Source organism: Dromiciops gliroides, chromosome 5 (assembly GCF_019393635.1).
Source record: "Dromiciops gliroides isolate mDroGli1 chromosome 5, mDroGli1.pri, whole genome shotgun sequence".
Lineage (NCBI taxonomy): Eukaryota > Metazoa > Chordata > Mammalia > Microbiotheria > Microbiotheriidae > Dromiciops > Dromiciops gliroides.
In genome coordinates, this window is record NC_057865.1 from 295941065 (window position 1) to 295958620 (window position 17556).

The 17556-nt window shown below is 51.9% G+C and overlaps 2 protein-coding genes across 4 annotated transcripts; both read left to right on the forward strand.

Annotated features, from left to right (window-relative positions):
* Positions 1 to 5868: 5868 nt before the first annotated feature.
* Positions 5869 to 14948, forward strand: LOC122727981 (thymidine phosphorylase). 3 transcript variants are annotated; one of them, XM_043965943.1, is made up of 11 exons: positions 5869 to 6068; positions 6167 to 6206; positions 6343 to 6456; positions 6603 to 6805; positions 7140 to 7238; positions 7416 to 7545; positions 7693 to 7811; positions 11685 to 11847; positions 11939 to 12169; positions 12390 to 12530; positions 14473 to 14948. In XM_043965943.1, exons 2-11 carry the CDS (start codon positions 6179 to 6181, stop codon positions 14625 to 14627), a joined length of 1383 nt encoding a protein of 460 aa, XP_043821878.1. In that variant the 5' UTR covers positions 5869 to 6068; positions 6167 to 6178; the 3' UTR covers positions 14628 to 14948. The 3 variants fall into 3 exon arrangements, with proteins under 3 accessions (XP_043821878.1, XP_043821879.1, XP_043821880.1); XM_043965944.1 differs by having other exon boundaries at positions 5895 to 6068; positions 6170 to 6206; XM_043965945.1 differs by having other exon boundaries at positions 5895 to 5952; positions 6170 to 6206.
* A 131-nt stretch (positions 14949 to 15079) lies between these two features.
* LOC122727982 (protein SCO2 homolog, mitochondrial) lies at positions 15080 to 17340 on the forward strand. Its single transcript, XM_043965946.1, has 2 exons — positions 15080 to 15669; positions 16450 to 17340. The coding sequence occupies exon 2, from the start codon at positions 16464 to 16466 to the stop codon at positions 17208 to 17210; it is 747 nt and encodes a 248-aa protein (XP_043821881.1). The 5' UTR covers positions 15080 to 15669; positions 16450 to 16463; the 3' UTR covers positions 17211 to 17340.
* The last annotated feature ends 216 nt before the right edge of the window (positions 17341 to 17556 follow it).

The window sequence follows — 17556 nt, forward strand, 5'->3', positions numbered from 1 at the left end:
TGTTTATATATTTTTGAAAAACAGTCTGTGGTCTATGGGGCTGATAGAAAAAGTCTGCACAGAGAGACAATCTCCAGCCTTGGGCTAATCAATTCAAAGAACATCTTCCCTCTCCAATGCCCCACCCAGTGACCCCTCCCTGGAAAGGGAGGCCTTCATAGCTGAAGGATCTGTCTCCACCCAAATTTGAGTAGAACACAATGAACTTCCCCACTCTAGATTAAGTTCCTTGCATGTTTGGGTGGAGTTTGGCCAAGATAAAGAGAGTTAATATAATCTTATTATCAAGGAGAAACTGGACTTTTTGAAAAATCAGGGTTTTGGAATAAGAGAGGGGAGCTCTGAATCTCCCCAAGAAATTATCAATTAATTAATACTCATTTCTCACATTCCCTCTTTCCCAAAGCTTGTAAAAGGATTCTGGACAGAAGTCACTAAGGAGCAAAGGAAGTGAGAGTTGTCTGCCAGAACACATTTCCCAACACCCTTGATCCCTTATACGGGACATTTCAAAATTGTCCGTTTTACCACAGATGAACTATCTCGTTTGGTCATGAACTCTTCCTCTATCCATAATCTGAGAGGTAATTTCTTCCACTCTCCTCTAATTTGCTTATGATCTTACCTTTATGTTGTCAAATTTTGTTTCCATAACTGTCCTCCTATGAAAAAAAAAAACAGATCAGAGAATTTCTAGGGAAAAACATAGTACTGGTTCATTTGTCCCAAGAACAAGCAGGTATGAATCATGTGGAGAACCCCTTCCATATCAGATTTCTTTTTGTCTTGGGGAGGGAAGGGAGGAAGGGAGAAAAAGTTGGAACTCAAAATCCTATGAAAACAAATGTTGAAAACTATTTTACCATGTAACTAGAAAATAATAAAATACTTTTATGATTAAAAAAAAGATAACTAGTTTCTGCCAGACTGATTCGCAGTTTTCCCAGCAGTTTTGGTCATATAATGAGTTTTTGCCCCAGTAGTTGGGATCTTTGGGTCATATACCTTTGTACAACATTTATTAGAATTCCCTTATTGTCCAAAGGAACTGTACAAAAACCTGGCCTAACAAATCAAAGGTCCCTTATGGTAACAGAGATTGTACCTGGCTGACATGCAAATAGTCAGACATTCCTGAGGACAATAAAAGCACAAAACATGCAGACTTCTGAGACATTTGTTTGGGTGGTGATCTGAACTTTGGGCATCTCCATTTACAGACATTTTAAACTAATTTAATTTAACAAAGATTCCTGAAGTGCCTACCATGTACAGGGCATTGTACTAAGTACTAAGGAAACAAAGACAATGCCCCCAAACAGATTCTGCCCCCAGGAAGCCTACCTTCCACTAGGGAGAATGAATGCAGAATAAATTTGAGTTTGAGGGAGCTTTACAGATAATAATGTTTCTGAGCCCTTTAAGTTTTACAAAGAATTTTCCTCACTGCAACCCTGTAAGGTAGAGTAGTGTTAGCAGCATTATTCCCAAATTACAGACAAGAAAACTGAGGCTCTGGGAAGATGTGACATGATATTGTTTGAGGATTCCAACTAACATAGATGCACTCTGAGCTCATCACTCTAGCCAATCCCAACAGGAGGCACCTAATGTAGTGACCCTTTCCCAGGATCCTAAGTCTAGAGCTGGAAAGCACCTCCAAGGCCATCTAGACCAACCCTCCCCCCTCCCCCCTTCCCCCTGCTTTATTTTATATGTGAGGAAACTGAGCCCTCGAGAGGTAAAGCAACTTGCTGAAGCTCACACATGTATTAAGCAGCAGAGACAGGATTTGAACCCAGGCCCTTTAATTCCAAAGCCAACAAGCTTTCTATTCTGTTCAGCTGCTCCTCTTACAGCATAAGTTGTATGTGCACAATTAGATCATCAATCAATTGAGCAAAGGTCAGAGTAAATACTGAATTAGAAGAAAGGACAAAACTGAAATGAAGAAGCAAAAGGATAATATAGTGTTACTGCTCCAATATCATACAACCTGTTTTCTTTTTTTTTTTTTTAACAATCTGTCAACCTTAAAAAATGGACAAAAGGACATTGGCTCAGACTTTTTTTCCCTAGAAAAATTTAATCAGTACCAAAAAAAACCCCAAATCCCTTTTACCAGAAGCTTTCCCCAATCCCTCTCAATTCTAGTACCTTCCCTCTGTTATTTTCTACTTAATCTGTATATAGCTGTATACTGTACAAAGCTGTATATAGCTTTGTATGTATTTGTTTACATGTTGTACCCACCCCCACCCCCCACCTCCCCATTAGATTGTGAGCTCCACAGTTATTGTATACAGTATTAGCAACATGGAAACAAAAATAGCGTGTGCAAAACTTAGCTACTCTGATTATTACACAACAATCCTATAGGATTTATGAGAAACAATGTTCTCTCCCTCCAGAGAGGGAATGGATAGACAGAGCAAATTGAATAAGATCTCCACCCTTATTTTTCTTGCTTTTTTCCACACTGGAGCTAATTCAGGAAATATGTTTTGCACGACTTATTATAAATAATGGGTATTGTTTTTCTTGCCTTTTCAATGTGGTGGGGGGGAGAGGAGGGAGGAGAGGAGAAAGATAATTTGTAACTGAAAATAAAAAGGTTTTAATTAAAAAAAAAAGATTGTAAGCTCTTTGCAGGCAGGAACTGCTCATTTGCCTCTTTTTGTATCTCCAGTATTTAGCACAGTGCCTGGAACATAGTAGATACTTGTTGAATGATTGAGAGTTGAGGGATAATTAATAACCCTAAAAATGCTTTGGTAAACAAATAACAAATAACAAATAATCTTGCAAAGTCAGGGCAACATGGTAACCATGTACACTGTTTAGAGTACAAGTTCATTTGCAAAATATTATGAATGAGAATGTAAGATTATGAACAATATCACCTCAACAAAAGAAAACAAAACAAATGAACCAACACAGTCACAGAAAGCAGTACAGCAAAAACCAAGTCCCCAAAGAGTGTCATACCAGATCCATTGAGGCCAGATGATTTAAGAGTATTCACTCATCTCTTGCGGCCAGAATAAATGGCCTTTCATAGAGATCTGGTCATTGACTGTCCAATTGAGTGATTTTTGAGGAATTAAGACAAAATCTCTAAGTTAATTTAAATATGGGGTTTATTGATCATTTACAGACCATGAGAACACACTCTCCCAAAAAGGATATGAGGCCTGGGCTCCTTGCACCTTCCTGTCAGCCCTGGAGCAGAGAAATGAAGCCACACACCTTTGAACCAGAGTCCCAGGCAAGGGACTAGCTCATGATAGCCCCCAGACATTCCAGGGACTGGTTTTAACCCAGGTAAACCAAAGGAGCTGGGTACCCTAATCTACCCTAAACCTAGTAACCAATGAATACGTTAACCATAGCTATTCGGGTAAGGCAAAACACCAAGGTTAGTAGAATTCCTTTGAGGGATGATTTATTTGTTAGATGGAATCATGTATGATCTAATGGGTCAGGGTTACACTCTCAAGTATCTATCAGTCATTTAAAGTACTTCTGTCGATAGGTCCCCTCTCTTCCTGTTCCTCTGGGGCTAATCTGCCCTGCCAGTATCACCTGATCGAGTTAGCTTTGAAGCCTTCAACGGTTTGCTACTGCTTTTTTTTTTTTTTTTAGTGAGGCAATTGGGGTTAAGTGACTTGCACAGGGTCACACAGCTAGTAAGTGTTAAGTGTCTGAGGCCGGATTTGAACTCAGGTACTCCTGAATCCAGGGCCAGTGCTCTATCCACTGCGCCACCTAGCTGCCCCCTTATTCCATTTCTATGTCTTTGCTCAGGCTGTTCCCTATGCCCAAAATGTTCGGACTTTCCCTATTGAATTCCAAGCGTTCCTTTCAATCCTGACTCAAATGCCACCACCCCCAGGAAGCCTTCCTTGGTGCCTTTCTGGTTTGTAATTACACTGGGACCTCAGACATCCCTTTGCCCCTTGTGCCCCTTTATCTTGAGCTTTTTAGTCCTTTTGGCTTTGTGTCTCATTCTGCTACTGGTCTGTGAGTTCCAGGAAGGAAAGTATGGTATCAGTTGAACTGTGCTTCTCCCCCAAGAACCAGACTGACCCCTCCTAAAGCCTCCAAAAGTTAAATTTTCAGTGTGAACACATACCTCAGAAATCAGCTAGTGCTACAAATAAGGGCTTGCTTGATTATTTTTTCCTTGTCTGGACTAAAGAAAGCGATTGAGAAAATGTCAGTAATTCACATGAACCTTGAAAGTATGATGTGGTTTATAGAAGCCTTTTTGTGGTGGCAAAGAATTGGAAATTGAGGGGCTGCCCATCAATTGGGGACAGCTGAACAAGATGGAATACTATGAGATGATGAGCAGGATGCTCTCAGAAAAATCTGGAAAGACTTACATGAAATGATGCAAAGTGAAGTAAGCAGAACTAGGGGAACAGCATACACAATAATAGCAATATTGTCCAATGATCAACTGTGAATAACTTAGCTATTCTTAATGATCCAAGACTATTCAGAAGGACTTATGAGAAAAATGCTATCTACCTCCAGAGAAAGAACTGATGGAGTCTAAATGTAGATTTTAAACTTTTTTAACTCTCTTTCTTTTTTGGTCCATGTTCTTTTTTTTTTTTTAGTGAGGCAATGGGGGTTAAGTGACTTGCCCAGGGTCACACAGCTAATAAGTGTTAGGTGTCTGAGGCCGGATTTGAACTCAGGTACTCCTGACTCCAGGGCCGGTGCTCTATCCACTGCGCTACCTAGCTGCCCCTCCATGTTCTCTTTTTCAACATGGCTAATATAGAAATGTTTTGCATGATTGTACATGTATATAACTTACATCAAATTGCTTGCCTTCTCAAGGAGGGGGGACAAAAGGAATTTGGAACTCAAAAAGTGTTTTTTAAATGAATATTGAAAATCATTTTAGGGGGCAGCTAGGTGGCTCAGTGGATAGAGCACCTGCCCTGGATTCAGGAGGACCTGAGTTCAAATTCCACCTCAGACTTGACTCGTACTAGCTGTGTGACCCTGAGCAAGTCACTTAACCCTAATTGTCCTGCCCCCCCAAAAAAAGTTTTAAAAAATCATTTTACATGTAATTGAGAAAAATAAAATAAAAGCATTCTTTTAAAAAGTATGATATAAGGACACTTTCTTTCTTAGAGAAAAGGCCTTTTTTTCCTGTTGGTTGTTAAACATTTACCAGTACAACCCCAAAGAACATAAAGTTCTTTGTATATCACAGGTGTTTAAATGAATATCTATTGGATGAATGAATTATTATTATTTTTTTTTAGTGAGGCAATTGGGGTTAAGTGACTTGCCCAGGGTCACACAGCTAGTAAGTGTTAAGTGTCTGAGGCCGGATTTGAACTCAGGTACTCCTGAATCCAGGGCCAGTGCTTTATCCACTGTGCCACCTAGCCGCCCCTGAATTATTTTTTTAATTGCTTTGCCAGTCGCTGGGCTAGTGGTAGTGGTGGACTGGGCTAAGCTGGTCGTTGGCCAGCAGACACAGTTAGTCCATTGCTCAGCCTCCCTGGGAGGTCAGGGAAAGAAACCAAGATATAAAGGCAATAATTACTGCAGAAAGAATTCCCGCTCAGACACCTTCCTGAGCTCCCTGCTGGACCAGACATCTTGGAATTTCACCAAGAACTAAGGAAGCTCAATGTCAGGTGAAAAGGCTAGTCAAACAAGGAAGGAGGGCTTCTTGGAGGAGGTGAGTTGAAGAAAGTGAGGGGTGTAAGCAGACGCCTCCAAGGCCCCTCCCAACTTCAGAATCTGAGACACCTCCCCTCCCCACCCACACTCTGGGCACCAGGATTGGTCCAAACTAGGACACACCCTCTCCATTATCCCCACCGAGACCGAGACAGTGCCAAGTGAAAAGCCAAGGGACCACAGAGATAGGGAGGAAGAAGTAGTCTGGGAGAGGGACAGAAAACAAGAGAAAAGGCGAGTTTGAGCCAGAGACAGGGAGGGGCGAGGCACTCAGAGACCACTAAGGAGGCAGGAGCCTGGGGAAGAACTAACAAGTAACTGACTGGAGGGGGGAGAAAAGGAGCTAGAAGGTAAGAGGGGGTGGGCAGAGAGGAACTGAGCTGGCCATGGGAGGAGACAAGGAAAGGGGACAGACAGACCGGGCTACACCTTCCACTTTCCCTTCTAGCAGAGCCCAAGGATGGCAGCGCCAGACCGAACAGGGTCAGGTGAGGGGATCTCAGAGGTCTTTGTGGAGTGGGCCATGTCTCTGCCATGCCCCGTCCTGGGACTCCCTAACCGAGGCACTGCGGGCGCCCCTACTGTGCCCAGTGGCCTCTGTGACTCAGCCCTCTCCTCTTCCAGCCTCCATCCCGGAATTGATTAGGAAGAAGCGAGATGGGGGTCGCCTGGAGGAGGTGGAGATTCGGAGCTTTGTTCAAGGGGTGACGGAGGGGACAGTGCAGGAGGCGCAAATAGGTGACACACACACATCCACACCTGACTCTGCCTGTCCCAAGACCCAGGGCCACCAGCCCAGCCCTAGCCCCTCTCCAGTCCCTGGGCAGGACTCCCCAACCTTGGGCAGCATCTATTGCCTCATTTGCTTCACCCTGTGTCCACAGGCGCCATGCTGATGGCCATCCGACTGCAAGGCATGGACCTGGGTGAGACAGAGATTCTGACCCGGGCACTGGCTGAGTCTGGACAGCAGCTTCAGTGGCCCGAGGCCTGGCGGCGGCTGATGGTGGACAAGCATTCGACAGGGGGTGTGGGGGACAAAGTCAGCCTGATCTTGGCACCTGCTCTGGCTGCCTGCGGCTGCAAGGTCAGCCCCCTGCCCCCTGTCCCTAGGGGCTTGAGGGCTGGGAACAGGCTACCCCTGGGGCGGCTAGGAGGGAGAAGGGAAGATGGAAATGTGGGTACTTCCTATTGCGCCTTCTCCCCACTGTCCATTGAACTCTGCTCGCTCAGAGCTCCAGCCCAGATCAGCCCTGTCGTTTCAGAGAAGGCTGAGCCACCTCACACCGGGGGCCTGAGTTGTTGGGGTGGGCTGAGCATGCAAGTCATGGACCAGGGATGAGAGCTGAAGTTGAAGAGGAGGGAGCTTGGGGAGGCTTCAGCTCTTGTGCTGGTATGAGGCTGGGGTCTCACCCACGCAGGTGCCAATGATCAGCGGGCGGGGCCTTGGGCACACTGGAGGCACACTGGACAAGCTGGAAGCTATCCCAGGCTTCTCAGTGGTACAAAGTCCGGAGCAGGTATTGGGCAAAGGACCCTGACTGGGGGCCCCTGATAAACAATCATTAATGGGTGGGGAAGATGACTGATGGGAGAGATCTTTGGCTCCAAATCCCTAGGGGTCGTTGATTGAGGGTGCATCATTGTTTGGGGTCCTGCGGTCACTCATGGGGGATTCTTCCTGACCGGGAGGTCAGATGCGGGAGCTGCTGGAGCAGGCAGGCTGCTGCATTGTGGGGCAGAGTCAGGAGCTGGTCCCTGCAGACGGAATCCTTTATGCCATTCGGGACGTGACTGCCACAGTGGACAGCCTCCCCCTGATCACAGGTGACCCCCCCCCCGCCTCCCCCCAGCTGGAGTCTGGTCCCCGGAACACACCAGGTGGCTAGAGCAGCACCATGCTCCCCTGCCTCCAGCTAGACTGCTGCAGGGAACCCTGGCTCTAGCCCAAACCCCACTCTCTGCCCCCTCTAGCCTCCATCCTCAGTAAGAAGGCTGTGGAGCAGCTCTCAACCCTGGTGGTGGACGTGAAATTTGGGGAAGCAGCCATCTTCCCCAGCCAAGAAAGAGCCCGAGAGCTGGCCCAGGCCCTGGTGAGTGAGTGCAAGCGAGGAGCCTGACTTCCACTGACGCTCCTTATGCTACTGCAGTGACCCCTCCTCAGGAGCTTCCAGGGCCAATGAAGTCACCAGCCCAGACCTCTGCTGTTAACACTACAGGGGCCAAAACTCAAGGTCTAGGAAAGGGCCTTGAAAGGCAAGCAGAAGTTTTTACAATTTAGTTTTTATTATTAATTCCATAACTGCCAGCTCAGTCAAAATCATCTACGGCTAAGGGATAGAATCCCTCCCCTCTTCCCCTTTCCCCTCCCCCCTCCTCCCCCTCCTCCCCTGTCCCCCTTTCTTTTCACCTTCCTACCTCCCCTCCCTTCCCTCTTCCTTTCCCCCCTCCCCTCCCTTCCTTTCTCCCTTCCCCCTCCTCTTCCCTCCCTTCTCTTCTCCCTTCCCCCTCCTCTTCCCTCCCTTCTCTTCCCCCCTCCCCCTCCCCTTCTCTTCTCTTCTCTTCTCCCCTCTTCCTCCTCTCTCCTCCTTCCCTCTCCCCCTTTCCTACTCCAAACCTTCAGCAGCAGATAAGTAGGACTGACAAAGAGTGGCAGAGGGAAGGGCATTAGCAGGACTAGGGCTGTGAAAGACGACGCATCAAGGTGGAAAGGGGCATGAAATGGTCAGGCAGGGCGTGGACAGAAGGAATGAAGGGCAACAGAAAGGCTGACCAGCAGCAGCGTGGAAGGCCTTGAATGCCAGGTGGAAATTTTGGGGTTCCATCAATAGCAATGGGTAGCCACTGCAAGCTCTGCAGCAGGAAAATCACCTGGCTGAAGTGGTGAGTTCGAATGATCGTTCCTAGGGCTGATGAGAGAAGGAGTGATGAAAAATAGAGAGACCAGGTGCTCATTACCTTCAGGGAAAAGGCAACAAGGGCCAGAATTTGTTGGAAAGGGAGGAGGGGGATGATGAAGTCAGTCAGTCAGTCAGCAAACATGGATGGCTCAGTTACCATGTGCCAAGCTCAATACAAAGAGACAAAAACATAGTCCCTGCCTTCCAAAGGAGCTCAGCCTCTCAGCCCATCGGCCAACGCAACTCTGCACCTACTGGATAATACAGAGAAGATGGAGCCCAGAGATGGCTGGAAACACGTCTATGTTAGGACCTGGCAACTGATTGGCTGTGGAAGAGGGGTGGCCGGGGGGGCAGGGAGGCTTTGCCAGGGAAGGGCCAGGGATATCAACAGGAAGAAGAGCTTTTTACGGGTGGTTGCAGGAGGCAAGACTGGAGGGAGGCAGCTGAGAGCAGTGCAGAACCACAGTCTCGGGCAATCCGATGAAGTCTCCATGCTCTGTCTTGGAATGACACTTCCTAAACATTCAGAACTGAAGGAAAGTTTCAGGAAACATTTCAGCTAAAGGTTGAGAAAAGTGAGAAAGTGAGAGTGAAACAAATGATGTAGTACTTTTCCCAGTTGTTTTCCATGAAATCCATCCTGAGGTCCACTTGGGGGTCCATAGACCCAGATTAAGAAGCCCTGGTTTGGGGCAGCCAGGTGGCTCAGTGGATAGAGTACTGGCTCTGGAGTCAGGAAGACCTGAGTTCAAATCCAGTCTGAGACACTCGACACTTACTAGCCAGGTGACTATGGGCAAGTCACTTAACCCTGATTGCCTCACCAAAACAGAACAGAACAGAACAAAAAAACAAAACCAAGAAGTCCTGGTTCAGGGCATAAGGAGTTTGAGGTGCCACTGGGCCCCCCAATGGGTGGGTCCAACTGGCAGGTGGGTGGAGCTGCATGCCTTGTGGTCAGAATTGGAGGGTTGGACTCGGGACTCATCTGAGCTAACCATTTAAGCCACCAGAGAGAAGAGAAATGGACATGGGAGAGAGATTTCAGGTTGAAGGCTTGAATAAGAGCCCCCTTCTTAAAGGCAGGGAGAAGGAAAGCCAGGAGAGGACCATGGAACAAGGCAGAGAGGGTCTGTGAGAATAGTCACAAAAATGGCAGGAGAGAACATCTCGGAGCAGAAAGATGCTCAATGGGCTCAGAGGTTGCCGAGATCAGCAAGTGGAGAAAAAAACCATCACTGGTGACCTTTAAGACCAACTTCAGGAATAGCTGAGTTGGAAGCCACATTGCAGTGGGGTGAGAACCCAGGATGCACCTAGACATGGATGGGGGAACCTCAGAAGTCTCTGTGCCAACCACTATATGAAAGAGAATCTCCTCTACAACATCTCTCAACAAGCCATCCATTGCTTGAATACCTCGAGTGACAGGGAGGTCACTACCTAACTTGACAGGCAATGGGTGATGGAGCAGTGAATTTAGGTAAAAGTGTAGCAGTGACAGAGAGAAGAGAGATGGATTGAGACTGGTGTTAAGATCAGCACAGGCCATGGGAAGACTTAAATGGGCTGGTGGCAAATTAGAAACAAAATGGAAACTCCCTAGAATCTAAAATGAGGGGGACTGGGAAGATCTCTCATCATCCATTTCTGATTTTATGGTTGACCAAAAGCAGCCTTTATTCATATCCAAAGGAATCTGGGGCCATGGGCAGGAACTCAGAAAACAAAATTGTCTGGCAAACTCTCCTAACAGGAAATCAGTGGTTTAGAAATTGATGTGGTCTGGATATCTCCTGAACTTAAAGGTTTCCTGGCCAGGGACAAGCAGAAGTTATAGTCACAGGCCAGTTTGTTGAGAGGAATTATAAGAAGGAAGGAAGCATTGTCTAGGGTCCTTGAACACAGATGGTGCCTAACAAATGTGTCGTCTGCGGGCCAGCCAGCATCAGTCCTTCACAGACTCAAATTCTGCTCTGTGCACCCATCATGGCTGCAGCTCATGCCCCAGTGTAAACCTGAAGGCCTCTGAAGTCAGTCTGGGACTAGGTATTCAGTTATTACCCAGACAAACATTAGCTTGAGTTCATTTTTTTAAAGGGTATTTAATTAAGAAGGGGAAAAAAGACATGAGGTGGAAAAAAAAACCATATCAGCAATATTTTCAGCAGGCATTCCTCTAGATCCTCTTCCCCAGTAGAGTCCCCAGACAAAGCATATATGGGCATGATCTCTCCCTTCCCCTCCTCCAAAAATGTAAGCCCTGTGAGGACCACAACTGGTCACTCTTTTAGTCTTGGTATCTCCAGCCTGGCACACAGCAGGCACATAATAAATGCTTGTGGATCGATTGGTCAATTGGTACAGGAAGGAGACTGAGGCACAGGCTGATAGGAAGTGAGATGTGCCAGGGTGGGGGGTGACCTTATGGTGCAGGGTGGCCAGGGGAGAGAAGAGGGGTGAGAGGCATTGAGACCTGTTGGGAGGCTGTTAGCATTTATCAGAGATGTGACTCTGATGGGGGGGGGGGTATGAGGAGAGGGAATGGAAAGGGAAGGAAGAAGGGCAGAGGAGGGGTGAGAAGGGGAGAGGAGGCAGGAAGGAAGAGAGAAGGGAAGAGGAGGGGTGAGAGGGGGAGAGGAGGCAGGAAGGAAGAGAGAAGGGCAGAGGAGGGGTGAGAGGGGGAGAGGAGCCAGGAAGGAAGAGAGAAGGGAAGAGGAAGGAAGGGGAGAGAAGGGAAGAGGAGGGGTGAGAGGGGGAGAGGAGGCAGGAAGGAAGAGAGAAGGGGAGAGGAGGGAAGGGGAGAGAAGGGAAGGAAAGGGCAGATTTGTGGAGGTAAAATCAGTACGACTTCGTGGTCGACTGAATGTGGCTGATAAAGGCGAAAGGAGCCCAATGTGATGAGGAGGTTTCCAGCCTGACCTAGAAGATAGTTTGGGGAGGCCGGGCAGGGCAGGCAGGATGGCCACCCTATCTCCCTGGGGCACTGTTAAGGGCTGGCCCAGAGGATGGCCATGAATTGGGTCTCTCCCCTGAGGATGACAATGGCATGGGTCTTTCCAGGTGGGAGTGGGGGCCCGCCTCGGGCTCCGAGTAGCAGCTGCACTGACCACCATGGACAGCCCTCTGGGATGCTGTGTGGGCCACGGGCTTGAAGTGGAGGAGGCCTTACGGTGCCTGGAGGGAGGAGGCCCCCCAGACTTACGGGACCTCATCGCCCAGCTAGGTGTGTGTAGGGAGAGAGAGGGAAATGTGGAGAGGGAGGGGCTCTCCCTGTGCCCCTCTGCTCACTGGCCCTACCTAACCCCCATCCCCAGGAGGATCTCTGCTGTGGTTGAATGGACAGGCCCCAACCTTGGCCCAGGGGGCAGCCCAGATCGGGGCCACTCTGGACAATGGCTCTGCCTTGGGCCAGTTCCAGGCCATGCTGGAGGCCCAGGGGGTGGCCTCTGACCTGGCCCGAGCCCTGTGCTCAGGATCTCCTGCCCAGCGCCAAGGCCTGCTCCCCACAGCCCCCACCAAGGAGGAGCTGAAAACAGCTTCAGAGGGTGAGGAAAACCCTAAATTCAGTCTGGCTCATCACTGCCCCCTGCAGGTCTTCCATGGAAAGCACATACTCCCATACTTAACCTTTGCGTCCATTAACCCCATGCCCCATCACTCCCACTCCCCTCCCCATGCCCCACCACTCCCACTCTGCTCCCCATGCCCATTTCTATCGCTGCCTTTGTTTCTCTACACACACACTGCCTAAAACTCCCTCATCAGGCACCGTGGAGAAGATCCGGGCACTACCCCTGGCCCAAGTTCTCCATGAGCTGGGGGCTGGCCGGAAGCGAGCAGGAGACCCCCTTCACTTTGATGTGGGGCTGGAGCTGCTGGTGAGCGTAGGACAAAGAGTCAGTGCAGGTGAGGGCCTGGGGAGGTCGTGGGGTGGGTACAGGGTTCCTGCAGAACACCTCTCGTGAGGAATGGCCCCAGCCCCTGGCCCTTCCCTCCCTGGTGGCTAGGGGAGTGGGGCAGCCAACACAGGGACCAAGAGAGAAGATTGTTCTGGCTACCTGAGGTGCCCAGGGGTGTGTCCCGGACCAGTACCCTGCCACTCCCCTTCCAAATACACTCCAGGAAAGACAAAGAGCAAGCATTCTAGGAGCATGGAAGGTCCCCTGAGCTCTATACCTGGCCGAAGTTCTCTCTCTCTCTCTCTCTCTCACACACACACACACACACACACACACTCATCCAGTCTCCTAAGATCCTTAGTACACACTCCCAGAGCCAAATCCCCGCTGGTCCCAGACTTTCTCTGTGGTCCTGACAGTTCAGCGACCTCCTCCCAGTCCTTCCCATCTGTCCTCCCTCCAGCCTGGCTCCCTCTGGATCACCTTTAATCCATGGGGATCCTCGGTGTAGACCTCAGAGTGCCCAACCTCCTCATTTTTCAGATCAGGAAACTGAGGCCCAGGGGCCTGCCAGAAACCCAATCTACCCTCGGTTCTGGCTGAAACAGTTCCCTTACAACCTTTGCCTCTGGCTGCTGATCCCTGGCCAGCCTGGTGCTCTTCCTCAGCTCCTGGCCCCAGCACAGAGGCTAGCACAGTGCCATCCTCTGTACAAGGGAGCCTCTTTCCCCTCAGGAAGGATCCCCGACCCAGCTCCTTGTGATCACATCCTCTCCCAAACCCCACTGGAGGCTTGGCTGCCCCTCCTTTACCTCCTCACCACCACCCTGATTCTGTCTCCCTCTGTCTTTTCCTGACTCTGTTGACTCTTATAAGCAGAACAGAACTCTGAGCTAGTTACACACACACACATTAAGTGCCTGCTGCATACCGTGCCCTGCATTGGGCAATGAGGGTCACAGTAGAGAGGCAGAGAGGTCCCAGTCTCAGGAGCTCCTAGTAGAGGAGGAGAGGAGGGTTGATACATCAACAGAGTCCAGTTCTTGAGGGTCAGGCCAGCCTGGGGGTCTTTGTGGAGGCTGGCTATTTAAAAGACATGAAGAGAGAGCATACCAGGCAGAGTGCCAGGGGGCCAATACAAAGGAGCTATTTGTGGAGAGGGTGAACATCAGGGCCCTCACGGGTCATAGAGCTCCGTGTCAGATGGGGCCGATGGGCGGATGCTGGTGACAATGCTGGCCTAGGGCTCAGGAGGGAGGCCAGGCTGGAGATCCAGGCTTGGGAGTCATCTGCACTGGGGTGGTCTTGGATGGATGCAGAGCCAGTGGAGACAGAAAAGGGCCAAGGATGAATGCTGATGGATCTCCCAGAGAACCTGAAGGCCAAGGACAAAAAACAATAATAAAAGCAACTCCCAGGTCTAAGGTGCCCTTGGAAGAAGGGAGCAAAGTATTTGGATTCCCCCTCAGCCATGAAGAAATGGGCAAGTGACTGGCTAAGGGTCACTGAGCATGCACTGGAGTACAAGGAGCAGCTGAGGCCTGAAAGGAGGCTCAGGAGGCAGCTCCAGGGAGCTGCAGAGACACTGGAAACGGAGGGACCCACAGCTGGGGGGCGGGGCACCAGGGTCAAGGGCAGGCAGGCTATAGGTCGTTAGAGGCCTGAGCCTCACTGCAGGAGGAGCAGCAGCTTCGGATGGAGGGGAATGGTCTGAAGTCAAAAAGGAAAGAGACTGAGAGGGGGCTGGGATCAGGGCCTGGGGCTTCAGGTCGGCTTGGCCCTTAAGTGGGCTCCCCCACCCCCTTCTTTCTGGTCCCCTTGGGTGCGCTGTCTCCCCCCTTTAGAATGTAATCTCCCTGAAGGCAGGGGCTGCCTTTCTTAGCGCTTGTCTTTGCTTGTGGCCGCCTGCCCGCGGGCTTGGGGTGACAGCTCTGCCTCCACCTGCTCAGGGACACCCTGGATTCGAGTGTACCACAGGGGCCCAGGCCTGAGTCCGAGCCACCGCCAGAGACTGCAGGAGGCCTTGAGGCTGTCCGGCAGGGAGCCCTTCGTGCCAGATCCCTGCCTGCGGGAGCTCATCCTGCCCCCCTCCATGAAGGGCTGAGCGGGGTCAGCCCCGGGAGCACGCGGACCCCGGCAGAGCCCCGACTGCAGGCGCCCGAAGCGCCTCCTCTGCAGGCACGGCCGGCCAAACCACCGCCCGTCTTGTGCCCAGTCCGGCTCCCACTCCTTCCTGGCGGACGTCCCACCCAAACGGGCCCCCTGGCTCTGCCCTTCGCCCAGGCAGCGGCCCTGCCCGGACGTCCTTCCCCCTGGAACCCCGAGAGCCTTCCACACGCTGCGGCGGCGACTGCAGCCGGGACCCCCTTGGTTGGGGGTGGGGGATGTCTCCTCCCCGGGAATAAACTGCTCGTTTCCGCACCGACTCAGCTTGCTCCTGGGGGCTGGGCCCCACTGGTCTGATCTCCGCGCACCCGGAAAAGCTGGGAGGGAACACCACGTGGGCAGGGCGATGACGTCATAGCCCCCAAGTTCAAGGGCATTTCCGCACGCCTGGATGGGGTTCTAGATTTGGTCCTCCCTCTCGCCGAGCTTGGGGCGGGGCGCCTGGCTGGTTCGAAGAAAGCGGGGAAGGGGAGGGTGGGTCACATACATACATACATACATACATATAGCAAGGGGTACAGTTGGGAGGCTTGAGTTCGAATCCTGCCTCAGACGCCCTCAAGTGCCGATAATTACCCAGGCAAATCATATCACTTTCCTCAGCCCCAGTTTCCTTATCAGTAAAGTGGGAGCTGGAGAATTAGGAGCAATGAGAATGGTCTTTAACTGACAACTCAGGTACAGTACGCTGCACGGGCAGCAGGGGGCGCTCGCATGCTTAGACGCAGAACTGGCCGTCGCCTCGCAGTTGTATTGCGCTCCTGCGTAGAGGCAGCACGCTCTCCTTAGCCCGCTGGTCCCGCCCCACACACTGCGCAGGCTCCTTAGGCTCCAGTCAAAGGTGACTTCGTCAGTTACCGGCTGAGCGCAAGTCCGGCGCTCATCTAGCCAAACTTCCGGACTCGATCGCCCGTGTATTTGTCTCGCGAGATAAAAAGAGCTTCCGGACACAGGTCCCCCGCGGAAACGGCGTGGGAGAGGTGAGCGCATGCGTCCCCTTCCCTCCCCCGCCCCCCCATCCTCGTTTACCCCCTGGGTGCGAGAGGCGGAACTAGCCTTGCTTGCCTGGGGTCCTTCTGGACGTCTGCACCCCCGCCCCCCAGCCTAAGTCCCAAGTTCAGATTCCTGCAATGACTGCACCCATTAAGCTCCTACTGTGTATCGAGCCCATGCTCCAGTCTAAGGGATTGGAGACCACAGGGAAGCAACACCGGGCCTGACCCGAGAACGGGGGTGGGGGGCACGACCGGGGTAAAGGCCCAGAAGTGGGAACTTACACAAGCCCGTGCTTCTCTGGGCGGGGACCGAACAGAGTCGCCTGAGAGAGGGAGGGAGGAAGGCAGTGAGGTCCTGGGGGGACCGAAGGTGTCAGGAGCCCCTCAGCGCCATCCCCACTCCCTCCCTTCCCCCACTGCCAGCTCCCCGCCTTGCTCCATCTTTGCCCGCCCCCACCCTCTGTGCCCCACTTTGCTCCTTCGTCTTTGCTTGCCCCCCAACTTTGCTCCATCTTTGCCCGCCCCCACCCTCTGTGCCCCACTTTGCTCCTTCATCTTTGCTGGCCCCCCCAACTTTGCTCCATCTTTGCCCGCCCCCACCCTCTGTGCCCCACTTTGCTCCTTCATCTTTGCTTGCCCCCCAACTTTGCTCCATCTTTGCCCGCCCCCACCCTCTGTGCCCCACTTTGCTCCTTCATCTTTGCTTGCCCCCCCAACTTTGCTCCATCATTGCCCGCCTCCACCTTCTGTTCCCCCGTCTTCCAGGGCTCAGGAGTGAGATGTGGCCTCTCCGGACTCAGGGCCCCTGGCGCTTGGCACTGGCCCACCTGCGCCGGGCTGCCCGGCCATACTCTGGCTCCCAGGGGGCAGGGAGTGGCAGGGGCCCCCCGAGCCTGCGCACCCGGCTGGTGGTCACCGGGCTCTTCGGGACGGGGCTGGCCGTGGTGTGGCTGTCGGCCCGTGCTGAGAAGGAGCGGCGGCAGCAGCTACAGCGGATGGAGGCCTTGCGCAGCGCGGCCGTGGGCCAGGGCGACTTTCACCTGGTGGACCACACGGGCCAGCCTCGCAGCAAGGCGGACTTCGCGGGCCAGTGGGTGCTCCTCTACTTCGGCTTCACACACTGTCCGGACATCTGCCCTGAGGAGCTGGAGAAGCTGACCGGGGTGGTGCGCAGGCTCGAAGCCGAGCGGGGGCTGCCTCCTGTGCAGCCCCTCTTCATTACCGTGGACCCTGAGCGGGATGACGTGGCTGCCGTGGCACGCTACGTGCGTGAGTTCCACCCGCGGCTGCTGGGGCTGACGGGCACCCCGGAGCAGGTGAGCCAGGCCGGCAAAGCCTACCGGGTCTACTACAGCAAGGGGCCTCAGGACGAGGACAAAGACTACATAGTGGACCACTCCATCATCATCTACCTGCTCAACCCCGACGGGCTCTTCACCGACTACTACAACCGCAGTAAGACCGAGGAGCAGATCACGGACAGCGTGCGGAGACACATGGTCCGATTCCGCAGTGTGTTCGGCTGAGCCTCCAGGCCCAGCACCGCTGCGCCCCCCACCCCCAGCTTGGCCGGGGGGCCTGCAACCCTGTCCTGCCAGATACCTTCATTCTCTGATAATGATACTCTACACATGCCACTCAACCTGGCAGTGGGAAATAAATGTATTTGTTGTACAAACAACAAACCTGAGGGGCCCATAGAAGTCTGGGTTAGCGCTGAGATGCCTGGGGGAGGGGGGAGCAGGCACCAGGGGCAGGGAAGGGCAGAGGCCAAACTTTGGACAAAACATGGAAAAAAACAGCTGTAAAGGGGGAGCCCAGTCACACACAGACACACACACACAGACACACACACACAGACACAACACACAC